The 25,793-nt window shown below is 31.6% G+C and overlaps 2 protein-coding genes across 5 annotated transcripts in view; one reads left to right on the forward strand and one right to left on the reverse strand.

Annotated features, from left to right (window-relative positions):
• The first annotated feature begins 1,148 nt into the window (after positions 1–1,148).
• LOC145259916 (heat shock cognate 71 kDa protein) lies at positions 1,149–22,224 on the forward strand. Of its 2 annotated transcripts, none has more exons than XM_080117868.1 (7): positions 1,149–1,755; positions 11,756–11,955; positions 12,246–12,451; positions 14,942–15,094; positions 15,182–15,737; positions 20,773–21,174; positions 21,616–22,224. In XM_080117868.1, exons 2-7 carry the CDS (start codon positions 11,757–11,759, stop codon positions 22,023–22,025), a joined length of 1,926 nt encoding a protein of 641 aa, XP_079973994.1. In that variant the 5' UTR covers positions 1,149–1,755; position 11,756; the 3' UTR covers positions 22,026–22,224. The 2 variants fall into 2 exon arrangements, with proteins under 2 accessions (XP_079973994.1, XP_079973995.1); XM_080117869.1 differs by having other exon boundaries at positions 1,599–1,752; positions 11,754–11,955.
• The window catches only part of LOC145259917 (uncharacterized), a 39,834-nt gene continuing 36,118 nt past the window's right edge, over positions 22,078–25,793 (reverse strand). For 2 of the 3 annotated variants that reach the window (XR_013864230.1, XM_080117870.1), the window contains one exon: positions 22,078–25,311. Coding sequence is in view for 1 of the 3 variants with exons in the window: in XM_080117870.1 (XP_079973996.1) it covers positions 25,120–25,311 (192 nt within the window). In the remaining 2 variants the exon portion in view is untranslated. The remainder of the gene's footprint in view (positions 25,312–25,793) is intronic. The other variant, XR_013864229.1, reaches the window with a different exon arrangement.

A 25,793-nucleotide genomic window follows, 5' to 3' on the forward strand; every position in this document is an offset into this window, starting at 1 on the left:
TACCATGCAAACGGTAAATTTGTGACGGGTTTAAACGCCAGATTGGTTTTCAGCGGACTCGATAACCCCTAAATACACAAACTGGAATGGTCGGGTTAGGGTTACAGTTAAAAGTAACATTTTAACATAGTTATTTGAAAAGATATGCGATTAAAAAATTAAAAAAAAAAAATTGATAAAAAACTAAATGAATTGTTATATATTTTAATTAAAAGGGGGTGAAAAAAAAAATAAACATAAGCTATAGTTGTAAATTGTATCATTTTGTGCTTCCATACTTTAATTGACAGACGCGGGCGCCACCTGCCGGCGTGTTTGAAAGTTTGGGTTTGTTTTATGCCCAATTATCTCAACTTGTGTACTGAGGTGGCGATGGTGACCCTAAGTATTTCTAAGGGGACTTTAATAAAGTTTCGTTTAAAAACGAATTATTAAATATTTCGTTAAACTTAAGCAGAATTATCTCCTTTTTTAGTGGTCATCATTTCAAAAAAACAAACAAAAAAAAAAACAATGAACTCTTAACACTCCTTCGGGCCAAAATCAAAGTATCGAAAAGTACAGTGACGAGGTTGGCCATAGACACCCCCTCCCCAGTTTTTGAATGGCCTTGTGCCTAATTTTTTGTTTATTTGTTTCGTTGGTAAACTTTCATAATGAATAAAAAATATATAACTTAAAGTGTAGTATCTGTTGTCTTTTGTTCTCAGTTTGTGGAGGAGAAATCCTTCACGATTGAAACAATTTTTAATGTTTTTTTTTCTTTCTCCACATTAAAAAACGACCTTGGTGTGTAAGTCTGCCCTCGTGGAGAGGCAAAGTAAATAGAAAAAAAAAAAAACAAAACAAAACAGTATTTGTACCGCAATATGCCTACCGACCGGCTACGAAAACATTTGATTAAATTTAGAGTTTCAAGAGTTTAAAATGTAAATTAGAATTTTATTTAATGAAAATAAATACAATTTAAGACCAGCAGCACCCACTCCACTCAATTATATTGACAATTTGAGCGAAAATAAAACTAATGGCTCATATATTATATATATATATATAATTATAGTTTTGGAAAAATGTTGAAGAATAGTTTTAAATTTAAATAATTTTTGTTTATTTATTTATTTATTTATTCTTCCTTTTTAGGAAAAATCCTCGCCTTTCTGGAAAGATATAGAAAATTTTGTACGTAAAGCAGAAAGTACTTTACAGTGAGATCCTTGTATACATAAAAATGTGTGAGCGATGATTACAGTAAATAAATAACGGTATTAGTATTTAGAAACGAAGAAGAAGAAAAAATTAAAAAGATACATGTAGAAATTATTTTAACACGCAAATTGACAAGAGTTCGAGAAATAGAAAAAGGAAAGTTCGAGAAATAGAAAAAAAATTAAAATAAAAGAAAGTCCGAGAAGGAAAGAGAAAAATAATAAAGATAGAGACATGGAGAGAAAAAGATAAGAGAGAGAGGGGGGAAAGAAAAAAGAAATGGGAGAAAGAAAGAGAGAGGCACACAGAGAAAAGTAAAGTAATGTTATTGATCATGGTTGTTGTGATAATTGCTGCTTAGACGAGGAAATGTTGTTTGTTGTTGTTGTTAAACTCAGCGCTTCTCGAAGATTCTGTACAATCTGATTGGACGATATAAAAAACGAGTGCATGACGTCACGCTAGCCCAGTCAGGCAACTGTCTTTTCAGGCGCCTTACCACGTGCACAGAGTCGAAAAAACCCAGACTTCTCCGAGGAAAAAAAGGTTAGTATACACAAAAATCATTTTTTTTCTCTATAAATACTGTTTTTTTTTCTTACTTAGGTTCAACTTTGATTTGATCTTGTCTCTTAATAATTTAAACCAAAATCGCATGTATTTTCTTTTAAAAAATATCGCAACATTGGACTGCTAATTTTAACTAGGGCAGACATTTTGAATACGATTACCCCCCCCCTCCAACTCGTTAAACCTCTCTATTTGTATAAATATATGTACATGAATATCTTAAAAAAAAAAAAAAAAAAAAAAGATATTTAAGGCAAAATTAAAATTAGTGCAAATTAAAAAAAAAAAAATAAGGAAAACATTAACCAGATACTTAAACTTGATAGTTATTCGTATCTCATCCAGAACATTCCTTTTGTGTATTCGAATAATGAATCTTGATAAATATTAGGAAAAAAAAAAGAAACGAAGGTCATTTGTATGGTTATTCTAACGAAGCCGAATGCAAAAATAATTTTAACTTCCTAAAGTGTTAAAATATACTGAATTTTTTTTATTTTATTTTTTTTTTTTTATGCTGTTTTAAAAACAATTACGCCCTTTTGTAATCCGTATTAAATTCTAAATATTAAAACTCTTATCTTCAGGTTTTTCTTGTAATCTAATTACAACTCTACTCATGAAATCGCTAGTAATTAAAATTTCGATTATGTTCAACTAAACTTGTTTTAATTATGCAAATTTTATAACCTAGCAGTCTTGTATTTATTCGCTCGAACGTTCCAAAGGAAACTCACCCAATTTGAAACTGAAGTCTTCCTCAGAAATTTCTGGAAACCTTGTGCTAGAATCAATGACTTGCATATTTCTGGTTCAGTAATATTCAACTTCAAACGTTTGTAGAATACTTATGCGAAACATGGATCGTGCTGTTTTCGTTTTTAGTATCAATTTAGTAGTTTTACGTTTGTAGTAGATAAAATTGTTAGGTGAAAGTTTTTTTTTTTTTCCTCCACTATTGGAAAAGTGGTGAAATCAGTTGTAAATTGTAAAAACAACTTTATTTCGGTACGATCCCTAAAATATCACTTTATATTTAACGTTTTTAATTAAGCTTTCTTTGTTTGTAGAATATCTGGCGCGAATATAGCCCCCTCCCTTCCACCTCAATTGCACTCCAAACTAAAAAAAATTGTCCAGTATATTAAAGATATCACCGAAAATGCCCTTCCTCTTATTTCTAGATGGCAGATTTGTTTTTGTTACCGCGCTGAGATAACGTTATTTAGAAACCCTTTCTTAACATAGGGAAAGGGTTTCTAACTATTATATACTTTCATTTAGTCGTTTAATAAACAAAGGACCGTAAACGTTAAATTTAACTTGAAAATACTAAAAATAACGCGGTAACATAGATGCACAAGCGCCGTATTCTGGTACTTTCGATTAATTTTCCATTATTGCGTACATGCTCGCATTCCTTTTCAGAATTTCAACAATGCACAACTCAACCGTATTGCTAATTTATTTCAATCTGCTACTTAAGTTCTTTTTCTTCAAATTAAACTCTTATGTTATATATATATATATTTATATATATCTTAAATCGTCTGTAAAACAATTAAAACTTGTAATTTAAGTAAATACACCCGAAGTTGAAATAAAAACATTTGGCTTTACTAACGTAATGAGCACCCACCCCCTTTTATTCATACCTCTTATAGTTTCTTTAGATACTGTAAAAGGGTTTCGTATTTTATTAAATACAATCTCTCTCGCTTACGTTAGGACATTTTAGTTGTCGTAGTTCACCATATCCGTTTCGAATTTTGTCGGCTACTTCACGCTAATCCTATGAATTGTTAGAATTGTTCGAGAAAATTCTCGAATAAGATTCTGCTCGTCTCTTGCTTCACTGATTATTTTATTTATATATATATATATATATATATATATATATATATATATATAATTCGGTAGGGACCCCCCTCCCCGATAAAAACAATATTAAAAATATCCTCTTAATGTAGTTTTCTATGTTAATGGAGGTAGATGTTAGATTTTTGTAACAGTTTTTACAACTTTTCTCGACCGAAATAATATTCTATTCATTACTTTTGTAGTCATTTTAGCATGAAAAACATTAAACTGTTTTGAAATGAAAATTTCAAATTCTAATCTTAAACAATTTGCGGGCATTTTGACAAACTAAAATATCGGGATATCTTATAAAAACGTATATTTGCTTTGAAACCAGTACTGACTAGCCAGGATGACGTTGAGTAGATTTTATTTTTTAATTTATGCTTCTTGAGACTCTGAATCTAATAAGACACTTTTTTTTTCTTAAGACTCGCCATTCGTTTTGGGCCACTACAATTTTCTTTGTTATGTTTACCACTTTGTATGCGTCTTAGAAAATTTGGAAAAATCTAGAATGTTCCCCGTTTGAGATTGCGCACCTGATTGCATTGGTGAACCCTTTGAGATAAAACGAATATAAATTGTTTCTGAATGTAAATTCTATAATTGGGAACATCGAAATTATCTTATGAATTCATCTAAAAATTTTCGAACACCGTGCACACTTTTAATGACTTCATAAAGGTTGAATGGTAGTTGTCAAGTTTCTAAACGTCATAAAGGATAGACTTAAAAATTTCGGTAAAACTATACAAACAACGTGACAGCGAATTAACCCTACCCCTAACCCTAACGCTGTCACGGTGTTTGTATAATAATACCAAAATTTCAATTATCCTGTTAATAATTACCTATATCTCCGGCAAAAAAAAAAAAAAATCGTAAAATAATTCGCATTGCGTAAGGTTCAAGCCACAACTAGGCCACACTTATTTTTCCTTGTTAAAATAATTGCTCCTAAGTCAAACTGCGTACAACATCGAAGCCGATGCTCTAAAAGCTAGGAAGCAGTGGCCATTAAAAAAAAAAAAAAAATACTGGCTCAAGTGGTCACATGATCTAATAGATCATTTCGTAACGGAAATGAAGGGTCGATCGTTGCTTATTAAAATGTACATTAACCTTGTATATAGTTTATTCCATGAAAAATCTTACAATGAAGTTCATTTTTATGTAAACATTTCGATTTGATATCCCATTATCAGAGCTCAAATTGGAATCTGACATTTAAATGTCGATTACCCATTTCCGGGTCATAAATTTAAGGACTACTTATTTGATCCGGAAGTTAAAAAAAAAAAAAAAAAAATTGTACTTTTTTGATAAAGTCCAATCCTTTTTAATGTTTGGTTAATTTTAAGCAGAAATTTCCACAAATAAAGTTTGTAGATGAATTGTTTCTATTTTCCATATGCGGAAAAAGTGGTCAAATCAGAACTTATGTTACCAAAGGCAAGATAAGTTACTCTTCTACCTAACTGGGTAGTTTTTTGTTTTTATACATAAAACATTTGGGTTTGTATTGACAAATATAACAAATCTTATCAAAGGTAAGATCAGTTACTTTTCTACCTAACTGGATATTTTTGTTAATGTAACGTGTTTATTCAAGTCGGAAAACTGTTTACCGATGTATTGGAAAGTTAAAAATGGCGGCCGACTCTTGACACGGTAATTTTGGGAAAAGTTAAAAATACAAACTGAATAGAATATTAGAAACTCGCTCAGGTTTGTATTACTGTACACATAGATTTGAAAATTTTCAAAAACAAATATAACATGTTATCAAAAGCAAGATATGTTACTTTTCTACCAAACTGGATATAATTTTCGTGTTTTTATTCAATGTAACATGTTTATTCCGCTCAAAGCAGTGTAATACATCGGTTAAACAGTAAACACTATATTTTGAATTTTTCAATACATCGGCGATGTATTGAAAAATTCAAAATGGCGCCCGATTCTCTTAACACGGTAAGTTCGGGAAAAGGTGTTATAAATAAAAAACTAAAATATTGTTAGAAATTCGCTCAATGCAGGTAAGTACTTGACTGACCGTCTTAAAAATCTTCCAAAAATCAGGTAATTATCCAATCAATACGAAATTTTCAGCAATTATTAAGAATGAACTTTATAACAGTGTACTTATTTTTCATAAACGATATTTACTTTTTTTTTTTTTTTTTTTTTTTTTTTTTTTTCTTACAAAACCCCTTGTTTTGGGAGGGTACCAAATATGCTTAAAATAATCATCTGAAACTGGACAAAACTTATTCCGTTGTTGTAAGGAACAGGATTATAGATTTAAAAAAAAAATTGTTTACATACCTTATTTTGACGTCTGAATATCAGAACTTTGTGTTTAATTATCCCGCTTTTGAGTTTTAAAGTGAAATTCAGTGAATATGTTAAGTAAAATTAATTTAAGTTAAGCAAAACAAAAAAAAAATTTAATATTTATACGAGAAAAGCCATTTTAAAATCTTTGATAAATTAATTTTTTTTTTTTTTTTTTTTTAGCGAGCCGAATAATGCATGAGTGCATGCATGACCATTATTAAACAGGGAATGCTTTGAAGAATCGATACAAAAAAAATCGATAAATATTGTGCCCTTTGTGTTAAAAATATCAGTTTTTCGATCCCGTTTGATACCGTTTGCCGCCTTTCGACTACGGTGGACCAACGCGCTGAAATAATTTTGTGGGATCTCCTCCGTGACTGCCAAAACCGGTGCAAGAATCAGTACAGTAGTACCCAATTTTGGTTGGTCACACTCGCATAGAAACGAGACGCTTCTCTTATTGCGAGACAAGATTATGGGTGGTAAATAAAAATTATTACGTGTTTATTTTTATTTTACCGAAACTATAGCGGACATTACATTTGTTCGTCCGTCTGCCATAAACGAAACTTTACAGTGAAAAATTAATTTTAAACTAGAAACAGTACTTTTTTTTATACTGCGAAAAATACGCACCGTAAAAAATGCTTAAACCTTCATTGAATTATTAGGTGAAAGTGCAGAATAGTTTAACACCCATGTTAAGAATGGCTTTCTAAATAGTTATTTTAGTATGGCCCGTACACTTGTAGCCTCAGGGTTGCGTATGTAGTTTAGTTTTTTTATTCTGCTTTAAATTCCCCCCCCCCCCCCCCACACACACACATTAAAAACCAAACTCATCAAAATGGTCACCCATCTGGTACTGGCCAGCCTCGGGGTTGCTTATGTAGTAAAAAAAAAAAACCCTACAGTCCTTCCTCCTTCAATGAAGGAGAAATCTTTCTAGACTGGGTCAATTTTTATTTTTATTCTGCTTTAAACACCCCCTCCATTTTTGGGAGCCTAACCCCCCACACATACACATTAACAACCACTCATCAAAATGGTCACCCATCTGGTGCTGCTGGCTAGCCTCAGCGTTAATAATATGTTGAAATTTCCCTCACTGAAAAATAAGTTTTTTTGTGCAAGTTTGGTCTTCCGTAGTTTTTTTTTTTTTTTTTTTTTTTTTTTTTTTATCAACTTACAAACATAAATAGGAACGTAAACACGATCAAATCGATGCGAAGTAACTGGTTGCGGGTTGCCTATATGAATAAGTGGAATTATTTGAAATCCAGGTACTTATATTATAATTTTGCATATTCTCATAGAAAAATAACCCTAAATCTTAGACTAAAAAAAAAACGAAGTGACTATTCGCAGCCGGCTGCGGCTATTCTAAAATGCTATTCGCAGCCGGCCGGCGGCGAAACCGGAAGTTGTCGAGTCGGCGGTATTGATCTCAAAATTATAAAAAAAAAACCTTACCAGAAATTTATATTCACTTTATTGAAAAGAGCATAAAATTTCACATTGAACCTGAAAATTACGTAAAAATTGAACTAATAGAAAAATTTAGATCGATTTTTTAAAGTTAAAAAAAGTTAAAAGTTAAAAAGTGAACTCGTAAAAATCAATGTATTTGTATACGTAAAAAAATGGCTGCTTGTAACATCGGAGAAACGCGCTTAGACATTTTGTAAACATTGTTTTTAAAAAATAAAAAATAATACTTCTATTATGTTTTAAACGACTGTAATAGTTTATTTTTGAAGTATATTTCATAAGGAAAATAAACAACCCACTTTAAAAACAGAAATTACGAGTTTTATATTTTATTCGCAGTTTTTTGTTGGGGGTGTCAAAAATTCCGCCTAAAATTCTGATACACCTAGCGGGCGGGCAACGAAGCCTGTAAAATGGCGACAGGTAGAGCCAGTCTCCAGGGGTTAATACCATCTAAACGGTAAATTTGCTGTGGGGTTGATTATCAGATTCGTTGTCATCGACCCGAAAACCTGTGTAAGAAGGCAGGACTAAAGTGATCGGTGTTATGAAAGAATGGTAATATCGCGGTTCAAAAATATCAGTAAATACGCTAATTTTATTAAAAATAAACTTTGCCAAAAAACACATTATTTAATAAAAACAAAAATATTTCGCAACTGAGCAAGTGATAAGCCACGCCCATGCCGTTCTCTGCATGAGTACCCCAAATTCTCCGCTGTGTTAGTAATGAAAAACTAAAACAAATAATTAAAATGAAAAGACATGTTAAATTCTCCGCTCAAAATAAAAAATGGGAGAGAAAAATTAAATTCGCCACTGTGTTGGTAATTAAAAATTAATACAACTTATTTTTTACTTGTAAACTGGTTTATTAATTGTAGAAAACAAAAATAAACGGGAGAAAAAAGCAGCTCCAAATGAAAGAAATTGTTAAATTCTATTACAAAAGAAAACAAATTATTTTTACAATTCTAGCCAAGAATTTACTTAAGATTTGTCTGACGTCACTTCCGGTCAGCTGATGCGGCCGGCTGCGAATATCAACGGCCAAAAAAAAACCCAGCTTAATTCTTTCAAAAAACTTTTTTTTTTTTTTTTTTCTTTTCTTTAAATATTTATATACGCTTTTTGTGCAAGACAAAAAATGTCAATTGTTAACTTTTGGGGAAATTTGAACATTTAAAATTTAATTAAAAATAGAAAAAGTTTTACATTATTCAGCTTTCTATATGATAAAATTCAGGATTTTATCTTTCTGGAAAAAAGTTACATGTAATTTCGTTTTAAAAAAAACTTGATTTTTCGGCCATTTTTGGCGGTGCCTATAAAAGTTGTATTATGCATTGTATTCTTTGGCGGCCATCTCTTTTACACGCGTGCAGTGTCATAGATGAGTATATTTGTTTATAGCGCGCATGCGCGTAATAAAGATGACCGCCAAAGAATACAATGCGATATTTTTTAGATTAGGTCCACCTCCACAATTTTCTTTTAAATGACTTTTATAGATTTTCGACTATGCTGAATACGGAAGTCGCATTGAAATTTTACAGAAATTAGTAGTTATCGAGATATAAGTTGTTTTATGCATTGTATTCTTTGGCGGCCATCTTTATTACACGCGTAGATTTGTAGATGCCGCCAAAGTATACAATGCATAATACAACTTTTCTATCTCGATAACTACTTATTTCTGCAAAATTTCAATGCGATTTCCGTATTTATCAGTCGAAAACCTTTAAAATCATTTAAAGAAATTGTGGAGGTGTACCTAATCTGAAAATTTACCGTTTAATGTTTTCACAATTATAATAGCAAAAAATTTTCAGATTTCGCAATTTTTATACGCAAAATTTTTATTTCTTGCTCGCATGAATGAAACTTTCTGCGTAACATTTTAATCTCTAACAATTTTTAATTTAAAAACAGAAAATAAAAAATGATAAATTGATACATTCAGAATAGGAATGTACGTGGGGAGGGGGGATCTGATACCCCCCCACCTCTTTTACTATCATGACTTCATTTTGATGTTTCAAAATGAAGTCATGATAGTAAGAGATTGGCTGTAATTTTGGATTTCCGTATAATCGTATTTACAAACCGGCAAATGTGTGTATATATGCTATTCAATCTGGACAATGGGGAGCTGGTTTTCCCCCTCCCGAACATCTTGGAAATAACCAGCCAAATTTTTTTATTAGAATATTTTATTGATCTTTTATCTTGTATTTGTGATATATAAAACTTCAAATAAATTCATTTAAATTTTAAGACCTTTCAAAAATGGAGGGGGGTGAATTTAAAATAAAACGTTTGTCTAAAATATATTTGGTTTATTGGAAAAAAGCATAAAATCTCACATGGGTCCTGAAAATATCGTAAAAATTAAACCAATAGAAAAATTTTGATAGATTTTTTTTTTTTTTTTTTTTTTTTTTTTTTTTTTTTCAATTTTACAAATTGAAAAATATTTAACTTGTAAAATTCAGTTGATTTCATTATGGAAAATAGTCCCACAGTTCGGAGGTTAATACCAGGCAAAAGCAAAACTTTTTAGCCACTAAATACACAAAAATGCCCTCTCTCAGGTTGCCAGAAAGTAGGTGCTCATTTTAAGTCCCTTTTACATGGAAAAGGGATCGCCCACTCTTCATATCATGGAAACTTGTTGAACGTCAAAAAGCATTTTTTTTTTTTTTTTTTTTTTTTTTTTTTTTTTTTTGCGCCAACCTAATAACTAGGTGTATCAGAATCGGCCATTAAAAATGTATAGTGTTTTGAAGCTTATAACTACTTGAAAAATTTAATTCAAACCCTCCTTTTTCCCCTATTAAAGGAGCAAAGACCAAATTTTAAAGAAATTAGTTTAATAGAAAATTATGCAATATTTGTTTTAAATCGGTTTTTAAAGATTTAAGTAAAATCAACGAAATTTTACTTCAATTATAAAAAATATAAATTTGATCATTTGCCTATAAAAAAATTCTATTCAATGTACTTTCATTAAGAATTTATCCATATTTATACTTGTATTCCATGTCCTTTTTTAAATAAAATACATTAAACAAGGATTGAAAAAAAAAACGAACTTTTTTTTTTTTTTTTTTTTTTTTTTTTAAATTCTGTTAATGAAATGAGTTCTTGATTATTTTATTTCTACTTTATCGAGTGAATTTAAAAATATCTAAAAAAAAAATAAAACCTTGAATGAAATAGAAAACTCACGTGAGCGTCCGGTATTTACTTGATGATATAACATGAGCTTTCATTTAAAAAAAATCAACGTGGTTTAAAATTTTGGACTTTGCAGGTAAATTTGTAAAAACACTTAAATTTTTGATATTTTATTTATTGATCTTTTATCTTCAATTTGTGATATAAAAAACTAAAAAAAACTGGAGTAAATTTAAATTTTAAGACCTTTCAAAATAGGGGGTGGGTGAATTTAAAAAACGTTTATCTAAAATATATTCGGTTTATTGGAAAGAGCATAAAATTTCACATTGACCCTGAAAATACCGTGAAAATTGAACCAATAGAAAGTTTGATAGATTTTTAAATTTTAAAAATTGAAAAATTTCACTCGTAAAATTCAATTGATTTCATACGTAAAAAAAGTCTGGTTGAACGCGCACTGGCACTTTGTAAACTGTTTTCTATTTTTTAAACTTTAATAGTTTATTTTGGAAGTATATTCCATACAGAAAATAAACAACCCACTTTAAAAAGGGATTACGAGTTTTTATATTTTCAGTTTTCTGTTAGGGGTATCAAATGCCAAATTCTGCAATATTTTCATGTCTATTTAAACTGCAAGTACCAAGATACCATAACTATAACTCGAATAATTACAAAGCAAAACTCAAATAGCGCACACTGAAAGATATTTCTTTCTTCCACAAGATGTACATTTCTAGATTAATACAAAAAAAATATAAACATTTTAAATCAAAATGAACATAAAATATTGTAATGAACACAATTTTATTTACATTAAATTTTTTTTTTTTTTTTTTTTTTCTTGCAAGGCATTGGTTAAGTCGTGTGGAACAAATCCTGTATGATTGATGGCGATTATTTGATACTTTAAAAAAAAAAAATAAATGCGAATTAGAAATACTTTAAACTGTTGTATTCAAGCGTGCGTGTGTGTTGTATTGCAAATAAGCATTTAGATGTAGGTGAAAAAATTTTCCCATTTAGGCTTGGAAATTCTTCTTGATGCTATTTTCCCTGGTATTAAATTCTCAATATTTTAAATTTCATTTTTTAGCATGTCTAAAGCGGTCGGGATCGATCTTGGAACCACCTACTCCTGTGTGGGTGTATTTCAACATGGCAAGGTTGAAATTATCGCTAACGATCAGGGAAACCGAACAACCCCAAGTTACGTAGCATTCACAGACACAGAACGTCTGATTGGAGATGCTGCTAAGAACCAAGTTGCCATGAATCCCGAGAACACCATCTTCGGTAAGTAATTTCATTTTTAAATACTAAAATTGATACTAGTTCAACTGCACGAGATTAAAGTGTGCATCCCTGTAATTATTTTTGCATAATCACATAACTAAGGAATATTTAAAACAAATGTTGATTCCCCCATTTTTAAAAACATACAAATCCAGATTAATTTTTTTTTTTCTAAATAACTTTGGTTAGTGTACATAAAAACTGAAAATTTGCTATTAACCAATCTGTATAAAATTTCCAATTGAAATCTGACAAAGCCAATATTTTTTAAAATTTACAATTAACTTTAGATGCAAAACGTCTGATTGGCCGAAGATATGATGAGACCTCCATCCAGACTGACATGAAACATTGGCCCTTTGAAGTGATTAACGATTCTTCGAAACCCAAATTAAGTGTCAACTTTAAAGGTGAAAATAAGATTTTCTCTCCAGAGGAAATCTCTTCGATGGTCTTGACCAAAATGAAGGAAACTGCTGAAGCCTATTTGGGAAAGGTAACTATTTCTCTCCATTTTAAAAAATTTAGTAAAAACCTAAAATTTCTTAAATGAATCCCTTATCTACACGAATGTACATGTTCCTCAGTAAAAATTTAACTGATAAACTCTTGGAAATTAACAAGGATGGTTTACAAGTGAAATCCTTGGATGAATAACATGTACCTATAGGGAAGTTGAAACGCAAAACTTTAGTTTAACATTTTTACTTTGTGTGCATATCCAAGTTTTTAAAAATTTCATTTAATTAAAAATTGTAACAATGTTTACTGTGACATTGCAGTTTAAAAAAAAAAAAAAATGTAAATATGAGCAATAATGGTGAAAAAATAGGGACATAGTTTTTAAAGCCGGTTTATTTTTTTATTCCCACCCCGAGTAATTCTTGATTTTAATGTGAAAGATTTTAAAGCCTAAACTTCCTTTCCAAAAGGAAAGTGTTTGTACACCTAAAATTATCTGAATGTTCAGTGACATTAAACTCATTTTCAGCTAAATTTTAAAGTTGAAAGCTTATCTTCTTGATAGTCAGATAACTAGCCCCCAAAAGAGATTCTGGCTTCGTACAAGCAAAGTTTAAACATGGATTCTATGGAAGCCCAGAAAGCTGTCTGAAAATGACTTTAGGTAGTTAAAGTAGCATTACAAGCGTATGCTAGATTTTCGTGGACATCGGCAATATTACAATGTGCTTAAAGTCTTTTTGTGGGTCAATTTTTTAAAAATAATTATATTGCTGGAAAGAGAATAAATAAGCATTCCAGTGATAATTTATTTTATGCGGTCCAAGTTAAAAATGAAAAAACAGTAAAGATCACAAAGGGAAACTTTTTTTTTTTTTTTTTTTTTTTTTTTTTCCATTTCATGTTACATTTGGATACACTTGCACAGGGGTAAATTTAATTGGACATGGCTGAAATTTTACATGCTTATATAAGCATAGGCCATCTCTACTGGACTTTGCTTCCTGTGGTTGTAAAAATATAAATCAGTTATGACCGAGCAAAGTTGAATATTTCAAAATTGATGAGATAAATCGGCATATATCATCCATTTTCATATAAAGTGTCAGAATTATTTTCATGTATATGTAAATATTTGATAATTGTGCGGAAATTTTTTAAAAATTTTTCCTAGAAATTCAAATCCGCTTAAAGGGAAAACAGTTCACTATGACCCTGTCGCTGAGCTGCCTAAGTCCACGTATTAACGAGTTTGTATTAAAAACTTTTTTTTATTTTATCTATTAGGTACATTTTGTTATTGTACTTAAGGTAGAATTGTTTTTAGTGTTAAAAAATAAACAAATATATAACAAATAAAAGGTACTAGGCACTTATGCTGAAATGTTTAGAAACCCATTCTTAACATGGGGAAGGAAGTGTTTTAACTATTCTGTACTTTCACCTAACAATTAAATAAAATATATCGTGAAACTTGAAGTTTTAACTCCTTGTCAAGACCTCTTTTTTTTTTTATCTGTAAAACAGGCGCCTTTAACTGAAATCTAAATAATTAGATGGTTCGGTAATTTGCATTTAGATTTTCCGCAAATGAGTAGCTTTGTGGATATTAAGCAATGTAATTTTGTTATTGCTGGTGGCCATCTTGGTACATGTTTCCGCATGTTCTCGTGCTTGTGCATACCGAGATGGCCACCAGCGATAACATAAGAAATAACATTGCTTAATATCAGGAAAACTATTTATTTGCAGAAAATTTTAATGCGATATTCATTTTCAGCATATGCTAAAACCTATGGAAGTAATCATTTTTAACGTTACGGTGGAAACAAGGTAAAAAAAATTAGTTTGTTTTACATAGTTGAATTTTCAGTAAAACAACAATAGAAATGACCAGTTATCAACTGGTGAATATATAGTTATTTCTTATCAGGATTCCTGGTACTGTGGAAGTTACATCAAGGATTAATGTAGAGTACGGTTTATGGTTGCATCTCGGAAAATAGGGGTATATTTTGGGCCAGATAGAGGATTTACAAAATTAAACATTGGACTGGTCCCAAAATGCATACATTCTGGTTAACTATGGAAATTTCCATCTTTTACAGAAAGGCAAAATCTATATGAAAAATTTATTTAAGATTTTTTTTTTTTTTTAAGGGGAGTAGTAAATACCGGCCATGAATGCTCTTTAGGCATTCAATGGCTACACCCCAGATTAAGCTCTCTTTGGTGAGGAGGCAGGAAAATGCCTGCTCTCAGTAAAGCTATTTAAATACCACTATAATACTAATGCTGGAATGGTCAGTGTTACTAATACTAAAATAGTCTGATTAGAATTTTTATCTGTACAAAACTAGTATTTCAAATCAAGTTTGAATTGATTTGAACTTTTACAAATTCAATTTGATTGTTTTTAAACCCTTTAACCAAATGAATTGTTTATCAAGGATTAACTGGCCGAAGCAGATTAGTTTGAATGTAAAAGTCAGATTTGTAATTCTGTGATTTTTATTTTTTCCAGACTGTCGTTAATGTTGTTGTCACTGTCCCTGCCTACTTCAATGACTCCCAACGACAGGCCACAAAAGATGCGGGTACAATTGCCGGTCTTAATGTTTTGAGAATAATTAACGAACCAACAGCTGCTGCTATTGCATATGGTTTGGACAAAAAGGTGAGTTTTAATCCTTACTTTAATCTGTATTTGTTTACTTTATACTTTTAATTGGATTCTAACTGTTGCTAATTGTTGTCTTTCTAGTCTGGTGGTGAAAAGAACATCCTCATCTATGATCTTGGTGGTGGTACCTTTGATGTCTCCATATTGACCATTGAAGATGGAATCTTCGAGGTCAAGTCCACCGCTGGTGACACTCATCTTGGTGGTGAAGATTTTGATAATCGTATGGTGAACCACTTTATCCAAGAGTTCAAGCGTAAACACAAGAAAGATCTTGCTCAAAACAAACGTGCTGTCAGACGATTAAGAACAGCCTGTGAACGTGCCAAGAGAACCCTGTCATCCAGCACCCAGGCTAGCATCGAAATTGACTCGCTTTATGAAGGCATTGATTTTTATACTAACATCACTCGGGCCAGATTTGAAGAATTAAATGCTGATCTCTTCAGAGGCACCTTGGAGCCCGTTGAAAAATCGTTGAGAGATGCCAAATTGGATAAATCTGCCATTCAAGAAATTGTTCTTGTAGGTGGATCCACTCGAATTCCCAAAATTCAGAAACTCCTGCAAGACTTTTTTAATGGAAAGGAGTTAAATAAAAGCATTAATCCCGACGAAGCTGTTGCATATGGTGCAGGTAAGTCTTTTCTCTCTAGCACCATTATACGGGGGGGGGGGTCATTTTTAATATTTTTTAATCCCAAATTGGATAACAAAAACGAAGGACCATTTCAGTGTAAATAGTAGTTTCTGCTTTCATAAAGTTGGGTAGGGTTGCAATCTTATACACCATAGTTTAAAACCTTCATTTTACATAAGCATATTTAATTAAATTTTCAAAGATGCTGATAACTAAGCATTGGCAAAAGTAAATATTCTGAACTGCATAGCAATGTCTGCATTTGGGATAATTTAGTGAGCTATTGTTCATAGCTTCCAGCAACATAATTATAATTCTTTGTAATTGTAAACTTCATATGGAAAAAATCTTTAATGAAATACTGTTTCTTTGAATGTATGGATCTTTGCTCAATCTTGATGCCATTAATGGGGGTGGGGTGCACTCTGTAGAAACCGACCGGCTTACCTTAAATTGATTCATAGTTTGCACTTGGTAAGTAAATGAAATCTAATTTTGAAATTATCAAATAGTGTCAAACTTTCAAACCTTTATTAAATTTGTGTTTAGCATGTGTTATCATTTCATAGCTGACTGTTAACTGTGTGGTGAGTCTACATGCTAAAATCAATTCCATAATTGCTAATTTAATCCTCTTGATTTGCTTGAGGCTTAGCAGTGATGGTACATTTTAATACTTCAAATATATGAATTCTTATTGAAATTAAGTTTGCTTTTGAATTATTCTAAAATTAACACTGAAATTTTTAACTGTTTGGTCTACCAATTGTTTTCATAAACTTTGTATATAAATATTAAAATTAGTGGGTAATTCTCAATTTCTTCGTAACTAAAAAATTTCTTAATTTTCAGTATCAAATGATCACAAAATAAAACTAACCCAAAACAAAAGGGTGGACCTGTAAATTCACCCTCATCTGTTCGTACTCTTAATAACTATGCCTTAAATTTTTTTGTGCACTCACGACGGACCATGCTTCACTTGTTTTTACTAATCACTCTGCTTTAGACCATATTAATGACTTGTTAAGTCGCCACACGCTATTTTTATTTTTCATTATAAATCCCTCTGTAGGGGTAATATAAATTTTAGTCTATTGGGGCATTCAAATAAGCATTTTTTACGTCCATTCGATGGATGTTTAGGTCATATTGTGATGCGACTTGCAGGAAAACTGATTGCCGTTAGGTTTGTGGTCGGCGAAAACGTAAAGTATTCTTTACCATAAATCTGAGAGCACCCCTCAGCAACAAATCTTGCTTAGTACTGTTCTATACGCCTGATGCTGTACTGTACTGATGCTTTTTTTTTTTTTTTCTAAGACCCATCTGGTAGAAATGTTTATCTCTTGGGAGAGGCACTACCGTATAGGTATCATTTTTGGTTAAGGCATCTATTTCTTTCATGGCAATTTTCCATTCATCACAATGTTCTGAATTAATTGCTTTGTTGAAGCTTTTTGGCGCATTTACCATTGAACAATAGTCGATTTGATAATCCTTTATATTGTCGACCACAAAAAAAAAAATCTGGTCATCTATTTCTTTTGGGATATCTCTCTACTTTATCATCATCATCATGGACACTCGTCGCCGTCATTTTTATTGTTTTCGTTTGTTCTAATTATTTAAGGTAATATAATTCCATCCTCTTCATATAACTGGTTTTCGTCTTTACAATTAAACGTGTCTGTGAACCTTACACACCGGATTCTTTTCATTTTATTTTTTTCGGGAAAAAATATTAAATTGGCTGGACTGTTTTTATCGTATCCAAGAAATATACCTCTGTCGGCTTTAATATTCAATTTACTCTTTTTCTCTATATATGCGAAGTAAGTTGAACCAAATATATGCATTCTGCTTAAATTTGTTTTTTTACCGCAGAAAGATTCATATGGAGTTTTAGTGTTTTGTTAAAAACACCGGTTGCGTATATAGGCTGCCACCATAAGTGCATACGTCCAGAGGTTTTTATGGAGTTTTGATTCAATGAGCAGGCATCTTGCCATTTCAAAAAGTGTCCGCCACGCACGTTCAGCCGTCCCGTTTTGGTGTGGCGATCTAGGAGCTGATGTTTCATGCCTGATAGGATTTTTTTTTTTTTTGTTTGGTATCTTGTTTTGATAGTTTGTATTTGCATTCCATCAACTACAGTCGGCAACTTTCTGATATCAGGAATATTGCAGTGCCCAAGAATTTTATGCCATGTCTATATCATGGCAGGCGATTTTTGATGGGACTACGCTATTTAAATAATATAGTCTTCCATTTTCTTTAATGTCGAATACAGTTCTATTCGGGTATACCAGTTTTGTTTTATTGGGGCTAAATTTTGGGATTAGAAGAGCGTTTTCTAGAATACAGAAACACAATTCACCTTTATTGTTCTTTAGCGAGATTTTCGCATTGCCTCTTTTCAAAACGATATCATTGACTCGGCTCCCCGTCAGCTAGTTCTACAAAATAATTTTGTGGCTTAAAATTGGGATCAAAATTGATAAAATCAGATTCCTTTGTAATCACATGTGCAGTGGCCCCGCAATCGACAAGAAAATTATTATTGCTTGTTGACGCATCAAATGTACACGAAAATAAAAATGTTTGTTCGCTAACAAAGCTCTCTACACTTTTAATGTAGTCGCCATTTTGAGTCCTGTATCCACATTGGAAACTCTTGTGATTAGGTCAGTTCAGTGTATAAAGAAATAATTTTGGGTTTTCCTTTCGATAAATAATGCTCTCTCAATATGTTTAATGCTTTGTAGCCGTCGTCCAGGGCTTCTCTCATTACCAATGATAGACTTCAGTCATCTAAACACTATTAATTCCGCAAAGACAGTTGCGTTCTTTTTCAATGAAGTCTGGGTCATTTCTGTTTTCAGGTTGTTTCTAGTACTTTTTGTAGCTTTTGGATTCATAGATATCCCAGAAATTTAACTTGCCACAATTCGAATTTTGATTCGGATCCATCGAAATAAAGACGCACGCTGGGCCCATAACCTCTAAAAGTGTATGCCATTTTGAGTTTCAGAACAGTTTCAGATGGTTCGCTGTTACACACAAGTCTTGGGAGGTGACTTGTTTGTAGTAGACAGTTCCACAGAACAAAATATTCTTACCGTGTCGAAACCCGGGAAAGAATGCTCCAGAAAAGGTTTAATATTTATGAAGCAATTCTGGTTTCTGATTGGTTTGTAGCAGAACGTGAATTTGATCCGTCAGTTCTTAGCAGCATAGTTTATAAATAGAACCGTCCGACTGTGTGGGATCATACCCCATTACTACTCCAAAATATTGCAACAGAAATGTATTTAGTTTAACAAAATACTATTACTATACTAAAGTTATGGTTTTCAGTAGTAAAAAATGCGTTGCTTTATTTATGAAAATAAAGCATCGTAAATTGTAACAATTAAAAACAATTTATACAGGAATATTACAAAAAAAAAAAATACTCGGTCGGTATTAATGAACTCAATATAACTCAAATCTCAAACTACCGATATTATCATTGAATTAAGCATTGTTTATTTAAATTGCAAATTTTTTACGCGTTTCGTATTTTTATATGTAAGATTGCAATATTTTCCAAATTGCATGAATGTGAAACTTTAACATTTTTTTATATAATCTTGAAAAATAAGATTTTAAAGCAGGAACATAGAAAAAGTAAATGGTAAAATAAAATTTGACAAACGTTCACGGTTGGGAGAACCCTCTCATTTTCAGACAGCCTAAGGACTTCGCTTTCTTTTGGTTGAGCGAAGCAAGAATCTCTAGCTTTTGGGGGCTAAGTAAGCTATTTTTTATATTCAAACTTTTTTTTTTTTTTTTTTTTTTTTTTCCCCCCCCCATCTTGGGACTCTATCTTTGAGATAGACCCAGAAAACATTCTTTCAAAGAATGTTTACAATGAATTTTAACTTCAAAATTTAGCTAAATTAGTTTGCTCGCATGTACAAATTTTTTACTTTTGGAAATTAACTTTAAAGATTAATGAAAAAGTAATCTGAAACCTACAAATTATAAATTCTTTCAAAACTATCTATTCCATTTTTGCCCGTACCTAATATAATTGTGATATATTGTACTAACAGTACAATATATGAAAAACATTAAAAATTTTAATTTGCTTATATATACCAAATATAATTAGAATGATCTTGTCACATTTGGTTTTCGAAGTACTAGCTGTACCCGACCAAATGTTGTTTAAATAGAAATACAATAAGGCGTACTGTAAATTTACTGAATATATTTCTCACAAAGTTCCATTTCTGTAATGTTTATATGCATTTATTTTTCTCCACACACTAATAAGAACTATTAGTGATGCATGTTTTAAGTTAATATTTTCAGACTGATAATGTTTATAGCCCAGCGACTTGTGAAGTGCAACACACAGTAATGACCTAAGGATGGAATGAACTGTGCAAAGTAATTTCTTCATGATGCCATTTAAACCATTTATGAAACATTGAATTTGTTTCCAGAAGATATGGCTTAGCCTAGATGTATTGAATTTGTATGTGGCATCTGTTCTTGCAAACGTAATATACTTTGGTCCCTAGGAAATTTCTGCAGGTATTTTATTCAGATTTAAAAAAAAAAAACAAAAAAAAAACTGAAGGCCTAAGTAGAATCTGCAGTTCATCAAATGAAATTCCTATTCCCTTCTCTCGGTCAAAGCTTATATCGGAACAATCTTGTGTGGGGCCTTATGTGATTGAAATTTTTATGCAGACTTAAGATTACACGTGATAAAACACTCCTACTTGTCACTCCTTTAGACCTTTGTGTAGCCATATTGACTTTTCCGTACCAAAGTAAATGGTGATACCTTACCTTTATCACTCTTCTGCATTGTTTTCCGTATAAGTGTATTAGAAGTTCCTGAATATTTTTTATACATTTCAATTATATAATTCTTGATGAGATTATATAATCAATTGCAAATTTTAATTCTAAGTGAACTTTAGAAGTCTTTTCTTTCTACTTTGTTTCAATCTTTTGCTTTGTCATTTTCCAGCTGTCCAAGCTGCCATCCTTTCTGGAGAAAAGGATAAGGCTGTTCAAGATTTGTTGCTGCTCGATGTGGCCCCTCTCTCAATGGGTATTGAAACTGCTGGTGGTGTGATGACCTCATTGATCAAAAGAAACACAACCATTCCAACCAAACAGACACAGACGTTCACAACTTACTCTGATAACCAACCTGGTGTATTGATCCAAGTCTACGAGGGTGAAAGGGCGATGACTAAGGATAACAACTTGCTCGGAAAATTTGAGCTCACTGGAATTCCACCAGCCCCAAGAGGTGTACCACAAATTGAAGTGGCTTTTGACATTGATGCTAATGGCATTCTCAATGTCTCTGCAACTGATAAGAGCACAGGCAAAGAAAACAAAATCACCATTACAAATGACAAAGGTAGGTTATGGGTGCATTTATTCTATATTGTATATTTAAAAAAAGTCTTGATTTTGCATGAGTATTTTTGAAACCTTAGCAGGAAAGCTCTGAAATAATGCCAGCCTTCTTTGCTTATCCCAGCATTGCTTCCAATTGTCTAAATTTTGTAAAACTGAAAATGGAACTTGTAGGTTCTTTTTGGATGATATTCATCTTTTCAAAGGACAAGCAAAGGCATAAAATTTTAAGTCTGCAACAGGTTCATTTTTCTAATTTCCAATATTTGATTGCTTTTTAAATTAACAATGAGTTTCAAGGCAAACAAATCAGCCAGTAAGCTTTAAAAATAGATTTTGAATCTGATATGACAGTACAAAACTAATTTTGTTTGATATTCCGTGCAAGAGAATTTTACCCGTTTTGTCAAACCTGATAACTTCTCTTTTCTCTTCCCTACAGGACGTCTCAGCAAAGAGGAAATTGAGAGGATGGTAAACGATGCCGATAAGTATCGCCAAGAGGACGATGAGCAGCGTTCCCGCGTCACTGCCAAAAATGCTCTTGAAAGTTATGCATTCAACACAAAATCTACAGTGGAGGATGATAAAGTTAAAGAGAAGATCAGTGAGGAGGACAAGAAAACAATTGTAGACAAATGCCAAGAAGTCATCAGTTGGCTTGACCAAAACCAACTGGCCTCAAAGGATGAATTTGAACATCAACAGAAGGAACTTGAGAAGGTCTGCAACCCTATCATCACAAAGCTGTACCAAGCTGCAGGTGGCATGCCAGGTGGTATGCCTAACTTTGGTGGTGCTGATGCTCCATCATCGGGAAGCAGTGGCCCTACAATTGAAGAGGTTGATTAAACTCAAAATTCAGCTCTCCATACATGTTTTGGGCAGAAATCCACTCTGGCTGCTTAACTAGCTGTTTAAAAAAAAAAAAAAAAATGAAGCACTCGTTTTTGTATTATTGACATGAATATACTTATCCATATTCTGACATTCTTAAGAATCTTCAACTATTCATGTCAGCATCCTTGAAATTAAAAGTTACTTAACCCCATACAGATTTTCTTCCTTTTTAGTGACCAGGTTTTTGTTCTGTAATTTTTCCATTTTGAACCTGGTTTGTTTTTGCATTAAATACAGGGTTTCCAAAAAGTCACGGAAGAGTTTTGAACTCTAATAGATTCTTTAATTTTAGTATCTTGCTATAATTTAACAATCTAAGATATTGTTTGAATTTTTCAAATATTCCCAATCTTGATAAAATGTCTTTAAATGTTGCTCATTTTCAACTTGGCATGTTTATGCTTTTTCCAAAACCTTCATGATTGCAGTATCTTTGGATTGTGATTTAACTCCCTTATTTGTCCCTGATGTTTTCCTTCAATTCTTGCAAAGTTTGGGGTTTAACATACTTAAGATATTCCTACAAGAAAATCACGACTAGTCAAGTTTGGGGAACTTTCCATAGCAAGAGATAATGTTGCTAGAGCATTGCCTGAGAAGCTCCATGGTGTCTTGCCATATGTGCTGTTGCCCCCATCTTGTTGGAACCATAATCCAGGCTTATTTTGAATTCGTAGGTGCAGGAAGTCTAATCAGTTTAGGATCTCTAGTGATAGCATTTTTTGTCTTGATCTTCAAAAGAATATGGTCCAATAATCAGTTACTGCACATTGAGATGTGACTACTTTTGATAAATTGCTTTTTTTTTTTTTTTTTTTTTTTTTCCAGAGCCCCAAAATTTAATTTTTTTTACCAACTTTTGTCTGAAATTGATCATTTCAGACAAGTTTTTAATTTGAACTACATATTGAACCCTTGTTTGAAAATCTTTCAGCTTCAAGTGTTGAACAAGCTGACTTGATAAGGAAAGTTTTAAACTGTGCAGAATATTGTGTAGTGAGCGTCGACATATCCCAAGTTGTGGGACGTCGTTGAATCAATGTTTTAGGATGCTGCTCCTCTATTTTCATTTGTGAGGACGTTTTTGAGGTCTTCCATCTCGCAGATCGTAAAGCTCCTTTGTCTTCAAATCTGCACAATGTTTTGAATCGTTGACCTGAAAAGGCTGTCGATAAGCACTTTAAGTCAAAACAGTTGACCTTTGATTTGTGTAAAACAATTTCACAACTCGCATATGGTATTCAATGCTATACTTATTCATAATTTCCAAAATATCTGAAATGGAGAAAAAAAAAACAATCATTAATTGTAAAATGACTGATTTTCAACTCTTCAGTGACTTTGGACACCCTATATTATAAACTTTCTAGCTTTTAAATGATTCAATTTGCTTTTTATAGTTATCAGCTAAGATTAATACCTTTTTATTCATTTTATAATACCTTTTTGTAGTTCTTTACCATAAGAATCTACAGAATGTTTAGCTTGTAATTATTCCATCCTCATTGTGGAATGTTGTCTTGTGATATATAATTTATTTGGCAGCATTGAAATCCACTTGTGACAGAAATCATCTCGTCACTTTCATTTTTTTTTTTTTTTTTTTTTACTTAATCAGGTTGGCCTTTATTCATTGTTAGCGTAAATTTTGTAAACTCATGAACCTTTAACTGTTACAGTTCTCTGCTGTTGTACGTTTTGTTTATCGTTTCATTAACTTAAAATTTCTTGGATTTTTTAAAATCAAAAATAAATTGCTTTAACATCGGCAAATGGTTTTTTATTTCTTTTGACGTGGCATGTACAAAAGTTTTAAAAATGTAGTTTGAAAGTTAATCCCGTTTTGTGTTCATACTACTTGTTGAGGTGCCTGTTTGTTGGATTCTTAAATTTTCCTCTTTGAACCAATGTGAGGTTCTTCTGAGGAAAAATTTAGATTTGCTGGCAAAATTGGTCAAATTTGGAACGAACTGGAGAAGCTTAGATTTTGAATGTCTTCTCTTGAAATGTCTTCAATAGTTTGAGCATTTAGCTCTTTGCCTAGTATTAATTTATAACATGGTCTTGGTGATACATAGTCAAGACTAACCTAGTGTGATTAGTTGTGGTAGAATTGCAATTGCCAGCTCTCTTGTATCATTTTTTAATTTTTTTTAAGTTTACTTTCTAAGTTTCTTTTTAGACTTAAACTTTTTGCTTAGAATTAGAATCCTTGCTGGTGTAGATTGATCTTCTGATCAATACTTGAATTTAAATTCTAGATGAAATTTTCATAACCATCTGCAAAAGATTCTTTGGTGTTTGCAAAATTAGTCAACTTCTTCAAGAATATACTTTATAGGATAAATTATTCCTATTTTTAAATGTATCACAAGATGCATATGGAAAGGAAAACCTAAAATTAATAAATGGTAATCGTTTTGTCCCCATTTCAAGGGACATAAGGATTTGGGTGAGAAAAACAGGATATTCAAGAATGTATGCATGTGTGAAAATTAACTTATACTCTTAAACTAGTCACATAACATTGAAATTAAGACCTTTTAATTATACACAAATTTGTTTTTAAACAAATAAAAATGTTCAAAATGAATATGCATACAAAATTGTCAGTAATGCAAACTCTGACATTTTTGTTACTCACAAATTCCAAGATTTGTGGTTTAATCTTATGTCATGCAGCTGTTTTGGTTTCCATTCTAGCTGATGGCACAAGTCTTATCTTTTGAAATCTATACTATACAAAATGTGCAATAAAGAATTGGCTCCAAAAAATGTCATATCTGCATGAACTAAAATATATTTAAGCATTTTAAGGCTGCCCCTGTACATACACACTAAGTTAAAATTAAAATGTTAAATATAGAACTATTCTGAAATTAATTTCGTTTTCGACATCAAAACAATATTTGATTTAAAGATCTTGGTTAAAAAAAAAAAAGCTACTCTAAACTTTAATGGGTTTAAGTAAAATTTTAAAATCTTGTATTAATCATTATGCACAATGAAAGCCAAAATCCTGCATTAGTGAAAATAGAACCTATTTTTATGTATTTTGGCTCTGAAGAAATTTATCAATCTCTTGTTGAAATTCTTCACTTTGAAATGTAACCCATATTTCTGGATCAACGTATGGTTCACTTAAATCCTGTTTGTCAGTAAGTTGTTGAAGTAAAAAGTCTACTTTTCGTTCTAAATCCTCAACATGATTGTAGATCTCCTTTCTGAGGCTCTGTTGCTGAAAGAAAAGGTGAAAAGAAAAATTCAATTAATCATAACTTAATATTAGGCAGTGAAGTCGACTAAAAATAACCAAACCGATCGTCTAGTATTAACCACCCACCCTATTTACTCACCAATTCTTGTATGACTAGATTTTAAAACTTAAAAGTTTTTCCACTTTTGGGAGCAAGAACTTAAGAAATTTTCTCAATTACATTAAAGCTATTAAACATGTTGCATAAATTTTTTTTTACTTTTCAAGTATTTTCCTGTTAATTTGGTTTCATTTAATGATCCTAAAAATAAGGTTGAAATGTTTACATTGCCGTTTTTAAAATAACATTAAATTATGAAAATTATTACTTTGTGAAATGTTAAATTTTTCAGTGCAATTTTATTGCTTGGCAAATTTTGGATGTAAAGTAACAAACTGAAAAATGATTAGGTTTTCACATCTGAAAAAAAAAATTAAAGGTCCCATTCAAGAAACACTTGAAT

Source organism: Euprymna scolopes, chromosome 35 (assembly GCF_053919585.1).
Source record: "Euprymna scolopes isolate OS-2025 chromosome 35, ASM5391958v1, whole genome shotgun sequence".
NCBI classification, from domain to species: domain Eukaryota; kingdom Metazoa; phylum Mollusca; class Cephalopoda; order Sepiida; family Sepiolidae; genus Euprymna; species Euprymna scolopes.